This window comes from Passer montanus, unplaced genomic scaffold, assembly GCF_014805655.1.
Source record: "Passer montanus isolate IOZ18808 unplaced genomic scaffold, ASM1480565v1 scaffold20, whole genome shotgun sequence".
In the NCBI taxonomy this organism is placed as follows: Eukaryota; Metazoa; Chordata; class Aves; order Passeriformes; family Passeridae; genus Passer; species Passer montanus.
Window position 1 is genome coordinate 820,606 of NW_024366592.1, and position 21,389 is coordinate 841,994.

Here is a 21,389-nt window from a genome sequence, read left to right on the forward strand (position 1 = left end):
TAACCCCAAATTTAACAACATTCTCAGGTGCAGAAAGGTAAGCCCACAGAAGTGCTTTACAAGATTAGAGATTTGGTGAGAGTTAGATCAGAGTTTTGAAACCTGGGGCAAAGAACAGACGATTGCAAACAACTTTTTTTTTTTTTTTTTAATAGCATGTTACCCCCAGAATCACTTAAAAAAAAAAACAAACCCACACACAAAAAAAACCCAAAAAGCACTTTAGTTTTTTCACTTTCATGTTCCTGGTAGAAAATGATGACAAGACAATGAAACAAACTTAGAGCAAAACCAAACACACATATACACACACAGAGACACAGAGGTTGGGATTGGGATTTTTTTGTTGTTTTTTATTTGTTTTCTGGGGTTTTGGGGTTTTTTTTGTTTGTTTTGTATTTATTTTCTTTTTATTATTTGTTTTTTGGTTTTTTTGTTTGTTTGGGATTTGTTGTTGCTTTTTATTTGTTTGGGGTTTTTTTGTTTTTTTGGGGGGGTTGGGTTTTGTTGTTTATTATTTGTTTTTTTAGGTTCTTTGTGGATTTATTTTATTTGGGTTTTTTGTTGGTTTTTGTTGGTTTTTTATTTGGTTGGTTTTTTGGGGTTTTTTTAAAGGTTTTTTTTGTTTGCTTTTTGTTGTTGTTGCTTTTTATTTGTTTGGGGATTTTTAGGTTTTTTTGGGGGGGGTGGGTTTTTTTTTGTTGGTGTTTGAGGTTTTTTGGTTTTTGGGGTTTTTTGGGGGGTTTTATGAAAGTTCCCGCAGTGGGGCGCGGCCGGGGGGCAGAGGAGGAGAAGGAGGAGGAGGAGGAGGAGGAGGAAGGCGCCTCTCTGATGACAAGACAATGAAACAAACTTAGAGCAAAACCAAACACACATATACACACAGAGAGACACAGAGGTTGGGATTGGGATTTTTTTGTTGTTTTTTATTTGTTTTCTGGGGTTTTGGGTTTTTTTTTGTTTGTTTTGTATTTATTTTCTTTTTATTATTTGTTTTTTGGGTTTTTTTGTTTGTTTGGGATTTGTTGTTGCTTTTTATTTGTTTGGGGTTTTTTTGTTTTTTTGGGGGGGTTGGGTTTTGTTGTTTATTATTTGTTTTTTTAGGTTCTTTGTGGATTTATTTTATTTGGGTTTTTTGTTGGTTTTTGTTGGTTTTTTATTTGGTTGGTTTTTTGGGGTTTTTTTAAAGGTTTTTTTTGTTTGCTTTTTGTTGTTGTTGCTTTTTATTTGTTTGGGGATTTTTAGGTTTTTTTGGGGGGGGTGGGTTTTTTTTTGTTGGTGTTTGAGGTTTTTTGGTTTTTGGGGTTTTTTGGGGGGTTTTATGAAAGTTCCCGCAGTGGGGCGCGGCCGGGGGGCAGAGGAGGAGAAGGAGGAAGAGGAGGAAGAGGAGGAGGAAGAGGAGGAGGAAGGCGCCTCTCAGAAGGCGAAGACCCCACCGGGAGCAGCACCTCCCTCGGCACCACGGGGCGGGGAGCCGGGAGGAGGCGGGAGGAGGCTGCGGGATGGGGATGAAGGATGCAGGATGCGGGGCGGCGTCGCCCGGGGCGCTTTAAAGGGCGGCGGGCGGCGGGGGCGGCGCGGCGGCGGCGGCATGAGCGAGGTGAAGCTGGCCGTGCTGGGCGGCAGCGGGGCCGGCAAGTCGGGTAAGCAGGGTATGGCTCGGGTTTGGTGGCGGGGGAGGCGAGGTGCCGCTAATTCTGGGCTCTGCTTCCCTCCCGCAGCGCTGGCGGTGCGGTTCCTGACCCGGCGCTTCATCGGCGAGTACGCGTCCAGCGCCGGTGAGCTCCGCTGGCAGGGATGGAGGGATGGATAGAGGGAGGGATAGAGGTTTTTCCCCTGGGTTTTAGGTTCTTTGTGGATTTATTTTATTTGGGTTTTTTGTTGGTTTTTGTTGGTTTTTTATTTGGTTGGTTTTTTGGGGTTTTTTTAAAGGTTTTTTTTGTTTGCTTTTTGTTGTTGTTGCTTTTTATTTGTTTGGGGATTTTTAGGTTTTTTTGGGGGGGGTGGGTTTTTTTTTGTTGGTGTTTGAGGTTTTTTGGTTTTTGGGGTTTTTTGGGGGGTTTTATGAAAGTTTTCGCAGTGGGGCGCGGCCGGGGGGCCCGGGGGGGAGAAAAGTTTGATTTTTTTTTTTTTTTTTTTTTTTTTTTTTTTTTTTTTTTTTTTTTTTTTTTTTTTTAATCTGTCTTATTGAGACCTGTAAAGCTCATGCTCTTTCCCAAATCTACATTTTGGTTTGCACATCCCGTTTCTTTTCTGAAGCGCTGTTTCCAAAAAAGCAGATATAAGTGCTTAAATGGTAGGAAGTGGAGTAGCATTTCTTGGGTACAGTTGGTCTCAGCAACGTTCCATTACTTCTATTGTGAACTGTAAAGTTTTTTTTTTTTGTGATATTTTGAGTGATTTTTTTTTTTCCCCCCCTTGCGGTTTCCCAAGCAGTGATTTGGTGGAGAATTTGGGTGTTGCAGAACTTTGCCGGGGATGGGAGTTTCTGCTCGGTTATGGGCTCCTGGTGGGGTGTGAGCCCTGGGGAAAGGGGAAAAGATGAGCCGAGTGTCGTGGAGAGATCGCTCCTCTCAAAGCGGCTGGGGACGGGAAAAGACCGGGATGAGAGTGGGAACAAGGGTGGGGTATGGTCAGCTCGATCAGAGAGAGCAAAGCAATAGACTAAAAAACCCCCAAACAAGACCTTTCTACCGAATATCCCCTCCTCGGCTCCAGGGCAGAGGGGAGACAGATTGTTTATCGGCACGGGAGGTTAATCCAAGCATAACCCGAGGCCTCAGAGAGGCAGGAAGGCGCTGCTTTGGTGGCTGTGAGGAAAACCTGGCTGGACACGGGATTAAATGTCACTTTGGTGCCATTCGTGTCACTTTCGTTGAAACACTTCTAAGTCTTGGAAGGTGGCAAAGCAAGACTTGGACTTTTACATCCCGGGTGGAAATACCGTTCAGCTGATGCACAAATGAAGTGTGCTGCCACCCCAGCTGATGCACAAATAACTTTGGAATTGTGCTGCCACCCCAGCTGATGTGGCAGGAGTCCCAAAACTTAACGAGGCACAGAGATTGCCCTCTAGCTCACTCTCCCTGCTAAAGTAAAGGATTCTCTCTCCAGGCTTTTTTTTTTCTCCCCCCAACACAGGAATCAGAGCTGCTTCTAGTGATCTGTAAATAGCAAAGAAAAAAGAAGCACTAACCTGAATTGTAGTGAATATATCCAAATGAACTTATTCCGAAGGAAGGGCTACAATTGTACATGTGTGCTCTACCATTATTTATTTTTATACAAACACAGACTGAGCAGACAGTTTGTGTCCCAGCTGGCTGCTCTAGCTCTAAGCTGCCACATGTAAATTATGTGCTCTCTGTGCTCTGTGTGTGTTCCAAGCCACCTACAACTAAAACCAGGTTCTGTTCTCAGCCTCCAGTACTGCAAACCCGGTAAAAGGCATGTCAAACCCCCAGAACATTTTCATTGTTAATAAATATTTGTTGGAAGATAAGTTTAGCACTGTTTCTAGAGATGAGGAAAGCGGTAACAGGGGTGGTAAAATAAAGATCATGCCACTATTAGTGGAGTCAAAATAATAATTAAAAGTTTGTTTAATTAAGGAAACAAGCAAGGGGCTGTAGATTTTATACCCTGAGAGTCTTGGGACTGATAGTTTATCATCAGATGAATTCTTAAGATGAGCAGGAAGAATGCTGAAGATGCTGAGTTCCAGAGATCACAGAGCTATCCCTCATTACACAGTTTTAAGTATGTTTTCTGTACTGTCAACACCAATTCCTGTCCCTGTAGTTCAGAAAATGACAAATTATAGCTTGGAAAGCCTGTTGGCAACCACAAACTGCTTACACTTGCTCAGAACATCCTGCTGCTTTAAATAGTAGTGATGGTGTGTCTGCAGCAGAGTTCCCAGTGTTGGTGGAGAGTCCTAAATCTGAGACACTGCAGAAATATTTTTGGACTCGATCCTAAGGACATGGTCCTGTAAATACTCTTGGTCTAATGCTGCCTGGTATGAGAACTCTTAAAGCACCAGAGACCTTGTTAAATAAATATTATTACTAAATGACAACTTTTGTGCAGAATCAGAGCTGCACATTTTATAATCCTGAGCCCTGGTATCAAGCTGAATGATGACCAGCATTTAGCTGATTGTGAGGATTGTGAATTCTCCTCTAGTTTGGAAGAGGAAAAGCAGAATCTGAAAGTATTCACTCACCAAGACTTTGATGGGAGCACCACAGTGAAATGGTGTTGGTCTGCCTAAGGGGTTGATTGGTGCAAAATTCAGTAGGTTTGTTTCCAGTGTGTGCTCAGGAAAAAAGGCAGACAACCAGTCAACAAAACCAAAGCCACAAAACAAAGAAAAAAGCCTTCCCTAACAACCTTTATCACAAAAAAAAAAAAAAAAAAAAAAAAAAAAAAAAAAAAATCATCAGAGACAAAAAAATTCTACACGCCTTGAGAAAGCAATCAAATAACCAATAATCAAGGAGTCCTCAGTATTATCAAATTTCACTGTTGCATTTTCTTTTCTTTTCACTGTCATCCCCATCAGTAACACTGATTTTCTTTGGATAATATCTATCTGTTAGAATGCATCTACACTAAACACTTGTGCCTGGATGGGAGGCAGATACACCTGGAAATTTATGACCCCTGTTCACAGGTAAGAATTTAGCAGGAGGAGGGTAAAGAAAAGCTGCTCTTCATTACCTGTGTATATGGTAAAAAGGGTCAAGGGGTTACAAACTTTTTCTTGTTGGAATTTGTGCCTGCTCTTTTGGGGTTTCTTTTAAAGACTGAAATTTTATAGTTGCTGGGGCTTGGAACTACTGAGTACTTTCCCATTCCATCAAAGAAACTCTGAATTGCTGACATTTTCTGGAAATACATTTATATTTTGGAATATTACTAACAGAAATAACCACTTTTCATAGGTAAATACAGAGATAAGATATTGGATTACATGGAGTTTTCTCAAATGAAAAGTCCTAAATTCCCTAAAGGAATTAAATTTAGTTTATAAAGCAAACAGTTTAATAAATGGCTGCACAAATGGTCAAAGTAGACAGGCCTGGAAGTAAGGCTTGCATTCACAGAACAATTTCCTTTTCCAAGGAAAGCCATAATGCAGCTTTGGATTGCTCCCACCCTGAAGCCCCTTTCCTGAGCTGGCCTGCAGCTTTCACCTGCTGCAATATTAAATCCTGTGGCATGGGGCTGCTCTTTATTAAGGTGTTGAAACAGTGGGAGTGGCAGCTGGAGAGGGTTAAACATGATAGGCCTAAATGATGAGGAGAGATTTTAGTTGCCCATATTTGTGCTAGGGCTCTCTGAGCTGTCTGTACTCATTTTTTTTTCCTTAGGAACAAGGCCTAACTTTGGCTGTTCAGTGAAGTAAAATTGTAATTTTTTGTTTTCTGATCAGCTTCCAGTTTTTTAATCTATTTTAGGTCCTATGGTCTTGCTAGCTGCTGCCAAGTCATGTGCAGGGATAAGCTAATTTTAAATAGTTTTGAAATGACACTCCTTTGATTAATGGCACATTTTAAAGCTGTTGCTTTCTGGAAATCAGAAGTGTGGTAGTTTCTTGGTGTGAAGAGGGTCAAGGATTAGTGTAACCCTATTATCACTCAAGTGACTTTTGTCACTAGATTTATTAAACTCAACTGCAGATTGAAAGAAAAATTTTTTCCCTAGCTCTTCAGAAATTTAACATATGGGTAATTAGTGTTTGAAACTTGAACAATTCAAAGAGGAAAGAAAATAAATGAAGGAAATCATTAAGCTTACTGTAGTCAGAATATTAGGAACAAGCAAACCAGAGCTATAACCACAAAACACACAAATGTTGATGGCTCCTGTGTGCTTCACTCTCATGTAACCCTGCAGAATATTAAGCATAAGCAATAGCTGTACAGGTTGTGGATTTTCACTGCTTAAACAAAGTGTAAATGTTTAATAATGAACTTGTCAGCAACCCAAAGTGCCATTTTTGATGTTGGTTTATTTATTTGTATAAATAAATTTATACAATTATAAAGGCTTTATTTATAAGGCTCTTGGAGCAGCACTAGCCTGAATTCAATGCCAACACTTTGACCTATTAAATATATTTTGCAATGAAAGTTACAGTGTTCTGGCATTCACAGAGACAGAGAAAAGGCTCTGGAGTTGCAAAAGTAACACTCTTTTTTCTGTGTGCATTTGCACTCTTTCAGCCCCAGCAGGGGAAGCTCTCCCTGGCACATGAGCTCCACTGGGCTGATGGCTTTGTCATTGTTTACGACATCAGCGACAGAGCATCCTTTGCCTTTGCAAAAGCACTGCTCTACAGGATCCGAGAGTCTCACATAGGAGTTTGTAAAAAGTAAGTGGCATTATTTGTTGGTTTGTTTTTTTTTTCCCTCAGCAAACATAGAGAAAGCTGAAAACCCCTTTGTGAGCTTGCAGGCTATCCTAGCAGCAATTAAAATCCAGCAGCATCAAAGTGATGTAATACAATGCCAACAAGGTACCTGAGGGTAAAATGTGTGGCAAATTACAGTCTATTTTACTGTATCCAAACCCAAGTACATCAGGATTTTTGTTCTTATTTCTTACAAAACTAGTATTTAAATTATTGCCATAAACATTTCTGCTGTGTTACACAGGTGAAAAAGCCTGGCATAGTCAGTCTGTGCTTTTACTCTCCCTCTCAATTACCAATGGAGATACGCAAATACAGGGGCTGAAGAAAAGCATTTCCCACAACAAAGGAAAGTAATTGCACAAATATCTCCTAAACTGCCTTTGGTGGTGATCCCAGCATCATTTCTATACACAGGTGACCATATGGAAAAAAAGAAAGTACTTTAAAAAAAGAATCACCAGAACTGCAGGTGTGAGTGTGGATTGGGGTGTGTATCCTGCATCAGTCAGCTGAGGTGCTTTCTAAATAAAAGAGTGAAATCCTTTACCTGTATCAGAAGAGCAGTAAAACCCCCATTTTTCTGTTTTACTTCTGACCTTTCTTAATTAAGGTTAATTTCTGAAAGGAATACCTTTAGTAGAAGCTTGGAATTAGATTTTCTGTGTTTCCGTCTGAGTTGTGCCACTGACACTGATCTGTCTCTTGGACCTGCAAATGGAAATAATGATCAGGTTGCTTCTTCATGAAGTCCAGGTGCTGACAATATACTCAGCAGCATAGATCATGAAAAAAGCAGTGGATTGAAAAAAATACATTAATTCTTTGAGTAGAGAAAATGAAAATCTGTTGGTACAGAATAGCTTGTCTGGAAGATCCTTTCACAAAGGGAAAACTAGAATTCTTCCTAGCAAGGTGAGGGGGCTGGTTAGTTCATTTTGGGTTTTTTTTGCAATGCCTGTTATCCTGTTATATGTTAGGAATTTAGCACAGCATATGACATAGCATTGTACATATCTTTTCTCTAACTGGAACCTTTTTCATTTCAGGATGGTCGAGTCATCAATATTTTTGGTTGGCAATAAACAGGATTTATGCCACATGAGGGAGGTTGGCTGGGATGAAGGGCAGAAGTTGGCAATAGATAACAAGTGCCAATTCTGTGAACTGTCTGCAGCAGAGCACTATCAGGAAGTTGTGGCAATGTTCACCAAGGTGCTGAGGAATATCACTGCCAATTTCAAGGTGAAGGAGAAGAGACGACCAAGCGGTTCCAAGTCAATGGCCAAGTTAATCAACAATGTGTTTGGGAAGAGGAGGAAATCTGTGTAAGAGAGGGTTAGTCTTGAAGTTGGAACAAGCTAAAATAATGGAGCTGAGCTCTTGGGATTCACTGAATTTCCTCCAAAGGTCAATATGTGGAGGAGTAAGACAGTAGGAACCAAAGGTGGGAGACAGTATGGTCTAGACCTAGAAGACCTGACCTTCTGTTTCAAGCTCTGCTGCAGATTTATTGTATAGGGCAGTGCCATTTAAACTGCAAGCTGCTCCAGAGAGAGGTTTAGTCTGTATTTATTCAACACCAGCATGGTCTTGGACAGAGCTTCTAGGTGCAACTGAAGTACAGACAGTAATTTCAAAGATTAACTTAATTGGAAAAGACCCTTAGGTCATCAAATCCAGCCATTAACTAAACACTACCAAGTCTACCACTAAACCACATAATATCCAGTAAACTCAGCCTTGCTGATCAAAATCTTACTTCAGAATTCTGAGTAGTTTTCTTTTTATGTGCAAGAACATTTGCACTAAAGAAAAGCAAAATACTGCAGCTTCGTGTGGTAATGTATTTGTATTTAACTCAGGTCCTTGTGTGCCTTACACTTGCTGAAATTCATATGAATTAAATGCTTAGACACTAAGTCTACAAAAGGTATTTACCTGCAGAGCTGCCTTGCAGAGGCACCAGAAGTAGGGAAGCAGATACATAAAGCAGTATTGTCTCCTGTTTCAGTATCTTTTTTCTTTATTCCATGAGTGATGAGAGAAAGTGGAGAGGGTTGAGGAGTGTGGGAGCTGAAATGTTAGTGAAATGTCAGTCAGTGAGCACTGGACTGTTTTGGCAAGGTCGTTGCTGAGTGAAATAATTTTACAGCAAGGCTTGGGTTGATCCCTTCCACAGAGCAGTTTTTGTCAGCTTTAACAAAAGTTTCATTAGCTGCAAGGTGGGTGTGACTGCTCAGTCTCAGATGGCAGCAGAAGCTTGGAAGGCACATGGACTGGTAAAGAGCACAAGTTCTCTAGGATGCCTGCCTGGATTTAAAGGTCAGCCTGCTGGTAAGACCTGTGCTCACAGAGAGTGTTTTTCCTAATAACCAATGTCCTTACAACTACTCATGGCTGTGGTATTGAAATACCACAGGGAGAGAGCACTGAGTACTGTTAGCTACACTTCTCAGATGTGGATATTAAACATCAGATGGGTTTAAATATGTTGTCAGTTGACATTCAGAGCTCTTACTCCAGACAGCTAAATAAGGGCTTAGCCCAGCGTGTTTGCAAGTGCTGTGCTCATACAGAAATTATGAAAGGGAAGTGATCTGAAGAGGAATTGCTGCCTCCTACTCACTCCAGGGGACAGCTAGGATTCAGTTTTTGTAGGATGCTGAGTTGAAGCCTACCTCTGCTCTGAAATTTTACCTGCATTGAAACAAAAAAATTTAATTTTTCTTTTTTTTACTTTCAGTTTTTGAGCTTTCACCCATAAGAAAACATAAAAAGGTTACATATAATTTAGCAGTAAGGTTGAAAAATAGTACTAAAGCACATTTTATTGTGTTGGCCAAAGATCACCTTTTCTTCAGCAAAATATATTGTTTATTTCACTTGTTATAAGACTAAAAATATTAGAACATAGTTCTCAGTTGGCAGGCACTTTGTTTTTCTGCAGATGCTGCTCTGCCATATCAGGAGCATTGCATTTTAAGTGTATGGTCAATATCTATGAAAGTGAACATGCAAATTATTCATGTACACCCTTTGGTTTCCCAGCCCACACGGGATTCTAGAACTACCAACAGACAGTTGTAGCTTTACCTTGCATTGCCAGATTCCAGAACTCTTATTTGTATTTACTGCTCTGGTATTAAATAAACTGGATATAAGATGGACGCGTTAATGACTTTTGGTTTGTTTTGTTTTCCCTTTACTCTGTTATAAGGCTTTTGTTTTGACTGCTATAAAAGGGAAGCACTGTGCAGATCTGAAATTCCATCTGGAGAAGGTAAATCTGGGAATCAGCCACTTGCACCAAAGAGAACCTCTGGCTGTGTTTGCTGAGCACAATGAAGAAGCCCTCATGTGCCTTTAAGCAGTGAAGAGAGCCTTTAAAAAAATTGCTTTATCCTTTAAAAATTAGTTAAAACAGCCACAGAGAGGCCAATTAGTAGTGTTCATATTCCTGGGAATAGGGGATTTCAGATAGATGGAACCTGTAGTACAGCCCATAGTCTTTTTGTCTGTATGAAGTAAGTGCTGGAACACAGAATAGCTGTCACCTACAGGGCCGTGTGCTCACCTGAAAACCACCTGAAACAGCTGCATCTTCTAGAAACAGGATGATTAAGAATTAAACATACTAAAACATCCAGCACAGACATAATTTGGTGTTCTCACTATTGGGATTTCACTTGTCTTTCATTGCTGATTAGTGCAGATATACAAGAATGCAGAATTTTAAAGCAGATACACATTCTCCCTTTCTAAATGTATTGTATAATAACTTTTAAAAATGAAGCCCTTTAAAAATACTTAAAAGGCTGATATATATATGTTTTGATAAGTGTTCTTGGAGTTCTAACAGGAAAGGAAATATATTAACTGGTACAGCCACATTGCAAACAAGAAATTAGCAAGAACCCTGCTTATGTAACACAGTAAATTTATGTAAATTATGTCAGATGCTCAGCCTTGACAGTGACATCACCTGGAGCATACCAGACTCAATAAAGAGTGTGGAAATGGAGCTATTTGTGTTGTCACATGTTGCTTCAGCACACAAGCCCATCCTTTCTCACCAAAAGATTTTGAAATTGCTGCACGAGAATTAAAGTTTTCTTGCTGTCACACCTTGAAGTCCTTGTTTATATGAAATTTCTAGTTTCAGTAAAATTCTGCCTGAGAAAGGCACTCAGAAATGATGTTCTTTCTCCCTGCCTTCAACTCGTTTTCACTTTGGAAACAGTGACATAGAAGCAAAGGGATTCTACTGAAATATAAAGGTAATAGCCCCTGGCTCCCAACTGCTGTCTCTCAGAGCACTTTCAGGGCTTTTGAAGCTCTTTCTCACTATAGTTTTGAAATAAACAATTTAGACTAACACCACCTCAGCTCTTTTTCCCACTGTCTTGTCTGTATGCATTAAACTTTTTCAGAAAATCCCATTAAAGTCATGTTCCCAACACGGCAGAGGGAAAAATGTCCCAGTAAAACTTAGAGCATAACACTCCTGGAAAAAAGGAATAATTAAGTGCAGTATTGAGTAGACTAACCAAACCTGCTGTACTCTGAAGACAAAAATAACTAGAACAGGCTTTTTTAGTCCATTGCTAGAAGTTTCTGAAGGGATGGAGAGGAGAACGTTGAGCCATGTGGGGAGAGTTGATGCTTTTCTTTTTATCTGACTACACTGCTTTGAAGATGATATTTGAAGGTGTCTGATCCTGGCTCTCTCTAGCCCTGAAACAGAGAGAGGGATGGATGCTGTGGCCATTGGCTTGAGTAGTTGTGATCCTTTCACCAACAGCCTGACCAAAATCACTTAATTTCAGGGCGTACACTAAAAAGAAGAGGAATATGAAAACCAATGAAAGCAGAGCTAAAGTGCAGTTAAGATCCAAGGACATACTTGAGTAGTTGTGATCCTTTCACCAACAGCCTGACCCAAACCACTCAATGGTGTTTTCAGAGCCTACATTAAAAAGAAGAGGAATATGAAAACCACTGAAAGCAGAACTAAAGTGCAGTCAGCATCCAAGGACATGTTAATTTTCCATCAGGATGCCTTTTGGAACAGGTGCTTTAGGCTGATGAGGTTTTATAAATCCTTTTGCTTATGGATAGAGGAACAAACTCCAGTTCTGATTCAGCTAGAAAGCAATCCTTGCCTATCCACTCTGAAGTAAGAAATACTTTTAAAAAAAAAAAAAGAAAAAAAGAAAGAGAGAGACAGACTACTAGAATAATCCAGAGCAATATTAAAAAAAAATTAAAAACCATGAAACCTTAAATCCTTTTGCTTATGGATAGAGGAACAAACTCCAGTTCTGATTCAGCTGGAAAGCAATCCTTGCCTGTCCACTCTGAAGTAAGAAATACTTTAAAAAAAAAAAAAGAGAGAGAGACAGACTACTAAAATAATCCAGAGCAATATTAAAAAAAATTAAAAACCATGAAACCGCTACCTCCTGTCCATAGGAACACAGACCTCTTCATGTCCTTAATGTGTCCATGGGGAATGAAAACAAGGGGAATCTAAGTTTTGATGTGTTCTTCAGGCAGTTTGAAAAGCAAAGCCTTTATTTACATGCCTAAAAGTGCACCTGGGCACCTGTCAACTTGCATTGTCTTAAAACTTGGGTTTGATATTTCCATAAAGAAGCACTGCTGTAAATGCCAAAGCCTTCGGTTGTGTTGATTTGGATTCTTCTCCCCCCCCATAACTGATATTATGTGAGACAGGCAGACTATTCTGGGTAGAAAGTTATTTTTAAACAGGCATTACTCTTTTCCAGAAACAGACTGTAAATTTCTGTCTTCTTTTAATTGCTTTACAAAGTAAATTGAGTCCCTCTGGTTATATAATTAATATTCACATTTAGCCCCATATATTTGACACGACTTGAGCCATTTATTGCTACATTCATTTTTCAAGACTGGCTCTAGGAGTTCAGATAGGCATTTAATTACTGCTGAACTCTGGGAAATATCCAAAGTTTTTCCAGGGAGGGGTCTTAACAGTACTGAGAAATACAAGACAATTGGAGCAGAGTGATCTCTCTAGCCAGGTCTTTCTCGTTGTAGATTCCTCTCCTCATATTGAGCAGTAAAGTGTCACCCTATCTATACTATTTAATGTATTTTACCACTTGAAATAAATATAAAAGGAGTGGAAATTAAAATATCTTAAAACAGTAGGTTAGGCATTGTGGTGTCTGATGAAGATTTTGTTTTTAATAAATACAACTTTTTAAATAGGCTTGCCACAGATTTTTGGTGGTTTTGTGGGTTTTTTAAATTATTAAAATTACATTATATTTTTATGTTTTTGTTTGTTTATTTGTTTTTACCAAAGAGATTTCTAGCTTTCCAGACAAATTCCCTCCCAGAATAGACTTTATTGTAAAGATGCTGTGAGCTCCCTGAAAGTTCAACAAACTTTAGTGGAGTGCCTTCTAAAAGTAACCTGCTGTGTAAGGCTGAGAAATCCGACAGCTTTCCTGCTTCCAACATCTCCCTCTCGTGGCGTTTTCCCCACACTTCATCCCTCTCACTTGAAACATCCCTGTTAATAAATCCAAGAGCACTGATCACAAAGTGCAGGTGAAACCCCTCCTGCCTCCCAACACCATAAAACTTTGCAATCGATTTTTCTGTGTTTAACAATGTGAAATCTCATTGGCTTAATTGGACAGGATTTATTGGTAAAACTGCAGGTGTTGGGAGGGTTTTTCCTCGACTGACTCTTCTGGGCTCAGTCGTTTCACTGAAATAAAGTTCAGCTCTCTCGTTTAAGGAACTGGAAGTTTCCTGTTAACACCCCCTCCATGCATATTAATACCCTCAGGAATGGCTCCAAAGCTTCTGAGGTGAAACCCCTCCTGCCTCCCAACACCATAAAACTTTGCAATCGATTTTTCTGTGTTTAACAATGTGAAATCTCATTGGCTTAATTGGACAGGATTTATTAGTAATTTCCTTACCAAATTCACTTGATTTAATGCAGGGCTTGCAGGTGTTGGGAGGGTTTTTCTCGACTGACTCTTCTGGGCTCAGCTGTTTCACTGAAATAAAGTTCAGGTCTCTCATCTAAAGCACTGGAAGTTTCCTGTTAGTACTCCCTCCATGCATATTAATATCCTCAGGAAGGGCTCCAAAGCTTCTATCCTGTTTCCTGACACACCAGTTGGGCTGAGCACAGGTTTCACCTCCACCTTGTCCTTCTACAGCATCCTGAGGGTGTTATCCTCAGAGCATGGCAGAGAGACACAACAGGGAGCAAAGCTGGGCTTGGGCAGGGTTATTTCTTCTCTTGTCTTTCTACAGCGTCCTGAGGGTGTTATCCTCAGAGCATGGCAGGGAGCAAAGCTGGACTTGGGCAGGAGTGTTTAATCTCTCATCTGCAAGCTGTGGTACAGACACTGCATCAACCTTTAAATAAGCAGCAAGGTAATTTTCTCAAAAGACCCCAAGGTCATCTGCAAGCTGTGGTACAGACACTGCATCAACCTTTAAATAAGCAAGGTAATTACCTGAAAACACCCCAAGACTGGGACTGCCCAGCCCAAAACAGAGATCTGCTTCTAGATTCCCCCTCATCCATATGCCTTTCTACCAAACAATTCACTTCTTCTAGGTGATGCCTCCTATAATATAGATGAGTTACCCTCTAAAAGGCATTAAAGTCTCCACCAACTCTAAAGGTAATTAGGGTTGGGGATCTCTGAAGTTAGGTGAGATGAATCATGTTCCAAATACGGCCTCTTGGGGCTCTTTGCTAGTTGTTTTGTCCTTCATCTTCAGCACTACAGAGCCCATCTGTCCTGCTTTACCAAATCAATTGAGTCCCTATGGTTAGACAATTAACATCTAACTTGAGATGACCACTGGGTCATTTAATGCTAAATTTATTTCATATGATTGATCAGAGTGCTGGATTATATTTGATCCCTGCTGAACTTCACAAAACACCCTGAAATCCACCTGTCACAAGTGAAATTAATGGATGAACTGGAACTGAGGATAAGTTAACTGAGTACTGCCACAGACTGCTTCCAAGCTAGCTCATTAAAAACTAACTAGCAGACCTTGATGCTTCACTGCTGTCTGCAGCAAAGCCATATTTTAAAAACTTGGCTATGTTAACTCCAAAACCCTAAGGTAGAGCAGAAAGTTGAATCAGGTCTCCTGACTTCCAAGCTCATGATTCAACTAATCGGTTGTTTTCTGACTTGGAAAATATGTTTCTACAATTTGTGTGTGAGCAAAGCCATTAGCTCACTTTGTGACTTATTCTGATAGCAATTACCAGCCATATGGATGAACCAAGCTCATTACTTGCAAACAGACAGCATCAAATCTCTGCACCACTTATGCCTTCGTTTGCTGTTGCTCACGTCCTTCTCTTTGCAACTGGAGGATTTGGCACCAAATGGCTCTAATTCACATTATTTCATTAAAAAGGAAATTTAACTATACAACTAAGTTGTTCAGTGAGCTGTTTCCTTTAGGCCACTGAGGTGAGGCCACAGTCACACCAGTTTCTGAACACATCCCCAGCTATTACAGCACTACAGCACCCAAACATCAGAATGAGATGCCCAGCAGAAGCATGCTGCTGATTGCCTTTCCAAAAGTGCCAGTCAGAGTTTCTGCCTTATATTCTTAGATTTTTTCCCAATAATCTTAAAGAAAATGCACTTTGAAACTTGACTTCCTCTTTCAAATTTCTCTCACAGGCTCAGAAGTTGTTGGAGGAGGATGTACTGACAGGGCAGTTCAGAACATGCACACAGGGTATCTAGGCTGAAATGTTGTTTCCCACTTTTTTGCACCCTTATATATTTAAATTAGTAAGCTATAACTACTACTTAAGATATTTCTTCATAGTTTCTTTCACATGAAAGAAACCAGGGTAGCATCTTTTACTTTGCAATGAGGTGGCTGAATTAAAAAAAAAAAAGAATTAAAAAACAATCCTCATCTACAACAATGGATTTTTAGTAATGTCTCTTGTTGGCATATAGCTAGGCCTTATTCTTCAAATTCTCTGCCTGAGAATGCCCTCTGAGTGAGCTTTCCTACTTATTAACCACGAGTCACATAGGTAAAGGTACTTGTGGATAAGGGTTCTTGTGATTGCTGGGCTGATCTAAATGGATGCACAATTATATGATTAAATACAACAACATTTTTTACTAACTACATATAATTTTGGCTGTCACTCAGAATTCAATTGCATTAGATGATTCACTAAATGACTGAGGCAGCCTGGGATCTGTCCTATACAGACCTTAGGGAATACTGCAAATACTGAACTAAATCACACAACTTATCTTAAATGCAAATGGGAATGCTTTACAAAGAAACTAATCTATACTCATCTTTTACTGTATTTGACATCTCCTTCTGTTTGCTTACATTTTGGATCATTAATACAGATTTACAAACCTATACTATTGTTCATGCAGCTCTTTATCTTTCCAAGCATAGAGGGAGCATGCAGTTAGGCCTGTGCTAAAAAGCAGGACAGTGTATGCAAGTGTGGTCTGTCCTGAGTGGTCCAGTCTGGCTTCACAGAACAAGTTAAACTAATTATTTTTTTCCTCATATCACCTTTCAAATAGTTCCTCCAAAATTTCTCTTTATTCTGCTGTAAATCTCCTAGGAGCCACACCAGCTCTGCTCAGTTTAGCAAGCCACCCTTTCCTGCTTTCTGTTAGTTCCTTTCAGTCCTGCTTCAACCTCTGGGTCTTACTGCAAAGAATTTAGTAGCAGACTGATTATTAATGCATAAAACAGATACAGTACAGTTTATGGTCATATCCTGATCCATGTTTGACATAATGCACTGATGCACATCTGGCTGCCATGGGAGAAACATTTCCCTCTCTCTCCTCTTTCCTTATGCTCATGCCATAAATCTGTTGTGGCTTTGGAGATCCATGCTAAAATATTCCAGGGCACATATACCCACACAGGGGTTTGACTAGGGCAATACATACAGCACTTTAAATGGGTATACCAGGACTTGTGAGGCTTGCAGAGATAAACAGATCATGCTTTGGAACTTCTGCATTTCCAGCTCTGCCTTATTGGCTCTGCCCTGCTTGTCTGAAATTGCCATTTCTCCAGATCCATAGAGCTGCTTTTACCTTTGGAAGGGACACACACAGAGCCTTTAGTCCAAACCTTCTTTTTCCCCAGCTAACTCCCTCCCTTTCCCCAGCTGATCAGAAGAGAAGCAAGTCTTTGTTTTTAATTTGATTAAACCCGGGGTCAAATCCTACTTGCTGTTATTCTGGAACAAACACAGAATGACTCCAGGCTTACAGTGCTACAAGTGAGAATTAAATTATGCCCCGAAAATTCATTTAAAAATCTTTCAGACACTTAAACAGATGGATAAATCAAGCACAGATTCTCAGGTCAACCCCTACCAGAAGGCATCTCTCATCTGACTTAGGGTGGAAGCAAGATGCTGTGATAGCAGCTAACAATAGAAAGGAGTTACAGTAAGGGTGGGGAATATTTTTCCTTACCAAATTCACTTGATTTAATGCAGGGCTTGCAAAATTAACGGTGGCTTTGAGTGATACCTGTATGTTTTATAGGTTTATAAATTGATTGTAGTAAAATCTTACACGTCCTATATCACTAGGTATTGTTTCAGCCTATTACAGGAGATATCTATCTAGAGTTGACTGAATTGTATTAATCTGATCCTAGTTTAATGATGCCTTAACATTTTTATGGGAGAATTTAATGTTTGCAATATCCATGTTCCTTATTTGAAAGTGTGACTTATAGGTTCTCATCTCCCTTAAATTATGAAATCCTTCAGCTAATAAAGGAAAATGATTATGGTTTGCAAAAAAGGCAAAGTCATTTAACAATCCATATAACTGTCTATTGTAGGTCTTTGCATAATAATTGTAATTTAGCTATTAGAAGTTCTAAAGGCAGTTATCAGTCATATGCCGCAATTCTGAGGAAATAAGTGAAAACTCAAATTATTTAAAGACTTTGTACTTTCCAAAGGCAGGGGGAAAAAAACTAACAGAAATCAATAATACTTTTAATAATGAAAAAAAATGTTCTATTGAAATAACCAGTTCTTGGTGGCAATTTTTCCAACAATTCAATATTAAAATGTTCAATTTGTCCCTATTTCACTGCCACAAAAGGATCTTTATTTTATAAAGATATTTCTGTGAGCAAAGAAAACCAAGTTAGGAATGCAACGTGCAATTCTTGGTGCCCAAGATTTCTCATTTTTCTCCTGGGCACTTGAAAAGAGGCAAACAAAGAAATCAGATGGGCTGATAAAACCTGGAGAGTAAACCTGGAGAATATTTAATTTTTGAATTTTAAATTACAATCTAAAGTTGACTTCACATCTAGTGCATACCTTGACTATTTCCTTCAAGGCTGATGACACTGCAAACTTGAATCCAGCTTATCAAACTGGTCAACCAGCTTTGTGTCCCTCCAGAGAAACAGGCTGGAGTTAGCTCAACACAGGGCCATGAAGATGATTAATAAAGGCACATTTCACATGAGCAGAGGCTGATGGAAATATTTATCCTGAAGGAGAGAAGGGTAAGAGAAGGATAAGGGATTCAATTGCCCATTTCAGCTACCAACTAGGGGGCTATAGATATTCTGAGATGCAGAGTGGAAGGATATGGGTCAAAAAATATAAGTGACAGTAAGGAAAATTCCAGCTGGAGGTGTGGAAATAGGTTGAGAGAAACAAGTTTTCCAGAAAGGCTGGAACCTCTGTTCTTGGAAGCATTCAAAACTTGGCCGTGAAAGGCTCTGAGCAACCCGGAAGGTGTCCCTGTCCAAGGCAGGGGGTTTTAGAACTTCATGATCTCCAACCTAGGCCATTTCATGATTCCAAATTAACCTCAGATGGAGCAGGGATTGGGCTGGATGGTTTCCATCTCTCCTGTCCACCCTGTCCTGTACGATTCTGCTCCACACACCCTCCTCCTTTCCTCACCTCTCAGAGGTGCTGTGGGGATAGCACAGCTCCCAAGTTCTGAGCTGCTGGAAAGTTTCTGTCTAAAAGAGAGTGATAGAAGGAGACTTTCTGTGCACCCCCTGGTGGGACAAGTTGGGCAATACTGAGAAAAATTGTCAAGTCCTTAGGAGTACTCATAGAGATGTGTCAGGCCATGTTACAGCTACAAAATTCTCCCTCCTCCTTGCAATTTCATGTTACAAGGGTATTTATAAAGAATTTCAGCTGTGCTCTTGATGGAAGCTAAGGTGACCAGATGAAAATTTTCTAAATGATTATTTCTTAAACAGCACAAAAATAGGAATCTGTTACTGCATGATATTTGAAATCCACTGTGATGGGATAACTCTGCTTTTGCTTCAGCTCTGACATTTGTCCCACCCCACTTACATTTGGCATACAGCACAATTTTTGTAGCAGACCCAGAGGTCAAGACACAAAATTGACAGAAGTGCCAAGCACACAGCTATTAGCAGGCACTGTAGCATGAAATATCCAGAATGAAAGCAAATCTTGACATTCACCAGCTACCTATAACACAGAGTATTGTCTAACAGACCCAGATATAGCAAAGACACACTTTCAGTGCCTCCTTTAAACCCTGTATTTACTGTAGTTCTAACTATCTGTTGTCAGTAAATGCTGACCACCTTGCCCACCAATTGATTTCTGTAATGACATCTTTAGATAGATCTGCAGAACATGCTGAGAAAACAAGTGGTAATGGCCTGACAGAAAATGCATCACTTCTGTGAATTGCTCATCTTTAATTCACTTAAAATAGGTGTAAAACACACAGGCAAGTTACAATGAAAAACATGCCAGGCTACTAAAGGTGAAGGAAAAAAAACCTCATTTCATGCATCCTGTGGATGTTAACTCCTTTGAGAAATATGGCTTTGAAGAGTCAATTTGTTCCTTACTTCTTAAGAATTATTTCACTTATTGTTACAAAAGGCTCTGATCTATCTCTTCCAGTGATATTCTGTGCTTACATCAAATCCAGATATGTCTTCTGTAAATTGTTCTGGATGTTGTATGTCCTTAAAAAACCCCAAACATCAACAACAAAAAACCTCCCAAAGAACAGAAAACTTTTTACTTTGAAATTAACATTTAAGCATTTAAAAGAACCAGTTAATGCTGTCTGTGTGAGTATTAAGAAATAAAACTGTTTCTAAGGAAAGCTTTTGATAAAATTATGATTACAGTTTAAAAAGAAAAAAAAAAAGGGCTCTTAAAATGTCACATTTCTATTCAGAAAAAACATTCCCAGTGACTTCTTAAAGCATATCAGCCCTTGCTGCATCAAAAGAGCTTTTGTAGGATCCCCAGACAATTTAAAATGACATGAAGTTCTCAAGTCCCCAGAAGATGTGACAAGGACACAGACAGGCACTTCCACCCACCACTCTTTCCTGAGAGGTCTCTTCCAAATTGTCCTTTGCTGTACTCATTTTTCATCAGCCTCCTCTCACCTGCATTATTCTTGTTGCTTTGAATCTCATTTTTTTTTCCCCCTCTCAGATGACTAAAAGCAGGACTCCCAGCAAAGATGCCAGCACTAAAGAAATTATTGGTGGCACAACATCTGGAGAAGGTGTTGTGCCAACTTTGGGTGGTGGGACACTCAGCCCCAAGGTGCTGGAACCACTGAAAATCCATTAACTGGCACAAAGGTGCTGTGCTTTGGCTTGCACAACCCGAGGTCAGTCAAGGTTCACAAACAGCCTCAGTCCTTCCTTCAACACCATGGAAAACTACAGCTGAGTTCCAGTGGGGCTTTCCATCAGTGACTGATGACAATTTTGGGTAAACCATGTTCAGATTTACTTTTTTCTTATTTACAGCATGATAATGTGTAGTGAGAGAGAGGTACTGAATGCACGTCTTATCACCCAACTGTTCTGATTTATGCTGATAAAATACACAATTGGAAGTTGATTACTTTAGATAGTTAAGCCATAAAGCTCCATTTAAATGTGATGAGTAAGAAACTGGGCTATTAATAATAATTATTGCAAATGTCACTGATTTCAGATTATAAAACTTAATAGCCTATCACCATTAAGCATGTGCTCTCCATAATTGCACTGTGTACCAACTTGTTCTTGATTCTGTCTCTGTGAATTCCTTCAACACTCTTTTCAAAGCTCTTCCTTAGAGAAGAAAACATGTTTTCCATGCACATGGGGAGAGGCTGAAGGGAAGAACCCTTTTTCTTTTCAGGACTTTGAGACAGAAACAGAAGTCTAAATATTTTCCTCCTTGTAATATATTTGTGTTAAGCCTTGATGTGTTATTTTTCTTTATCAGACAAGTTTTATGAAGCAAAGCATAAACCATTTTATGAGAGATATCTTGACCAGTTCTTATGTCAGGCTTTCAAATGCATGATAGCCTGAGAATTCAAGATGATTTTGTTATTTAGGCTGCATTTTACTTCAAATCACAACAAAGGAATTGGCCTGATCAGGTTCCATCAACTGACCCTTTCTCTCCTTCCTAATTCTTTCTTCCAGATTCCTCTAAGTCTCACAGATGGGTAGGTAAAGGTGACCCAAAATACAACAGGAGAATGTTAAATTATGGACTTGGTGCTTATTTCAGTTTCAAACTCAGAACCCCTCTTGCAGAACAAAAAGGTGCAACAGGAAGATTTTACTTCTGCTTTCCAACTATTTACAGGAGAATTATGTAGGAGCTCTGGCAACATGCAGAGAAAGAGATGAGGGAAATATACATAAGTTAGACTGTAGATACAGGTTCTGGAAATCAGGAAACACATATGCCATATAGAAAAGCAGTATTTCAGAAATCCTGACTTACATGGAAGCCCAATACCCACTTTGAAAGTGGCCAAGTCCTTTATGAAAAGGGAGATTTTAGCTGCTGTGAAAACCTGTTACAGTGAATCCCTTACAATTTTATGCCTCTGTTTCC

General features: G+C 39.7%; 1 protein-coding gene across 1 annotated transcript; it reads left to right on the plus strand.

Annotated features, from left to right (window-relative positions):
- The first annotated feature begins 1,441 nt into the window (after nt 1–1,441).
- RERGL (RERG like) lies at nt 1,442–9,607 on the plus strand. The gene is made up of 5 exons (XM_039708352.1): nt 1,442–1,643; nt 1,722–1,778; nt 4,605–4,678; nt 6,234–6,382; nt 7,471–9,607. The coding sequence occupies exons 1-5, from the start codon at nt 1,523–1,525 to the stop codon at nt 7,751–7,753; spliced, it is 684 nt and encodes a 227-aa protein (XP_039564286.1). The 5' UTR covers nt 1,442–1,522; the 3' UTR covers nt 7,754–9,607.
- Nucleotides 9,608–21,389: the final 11,782 nt, after the last annotated feature.

Coding starts and splice junctions, on each gene's coding strand:
- RERGL (XM_039708352.1), top strand. CDS start 1,523: ATGCGGGGCGGCGTCGCCCGGGGCGCTTTAAAGGGCGGCGGGCGGCGG. Junction 1,644..1,721: donor CAGCGGGGCCGGCAAGTCGG/GTAAGCAGGGTA, acceptor TCCCTCCCGCAG/CGCTGGCGGTGCGGTTCCTG. Junction 1,779..4,604: donor CGAGTACGCGTCCAGCGCCG/GTGAGCTCCGCT, acceptor TCTATCTGTTAG/AATGCATCTACACTAAACAC.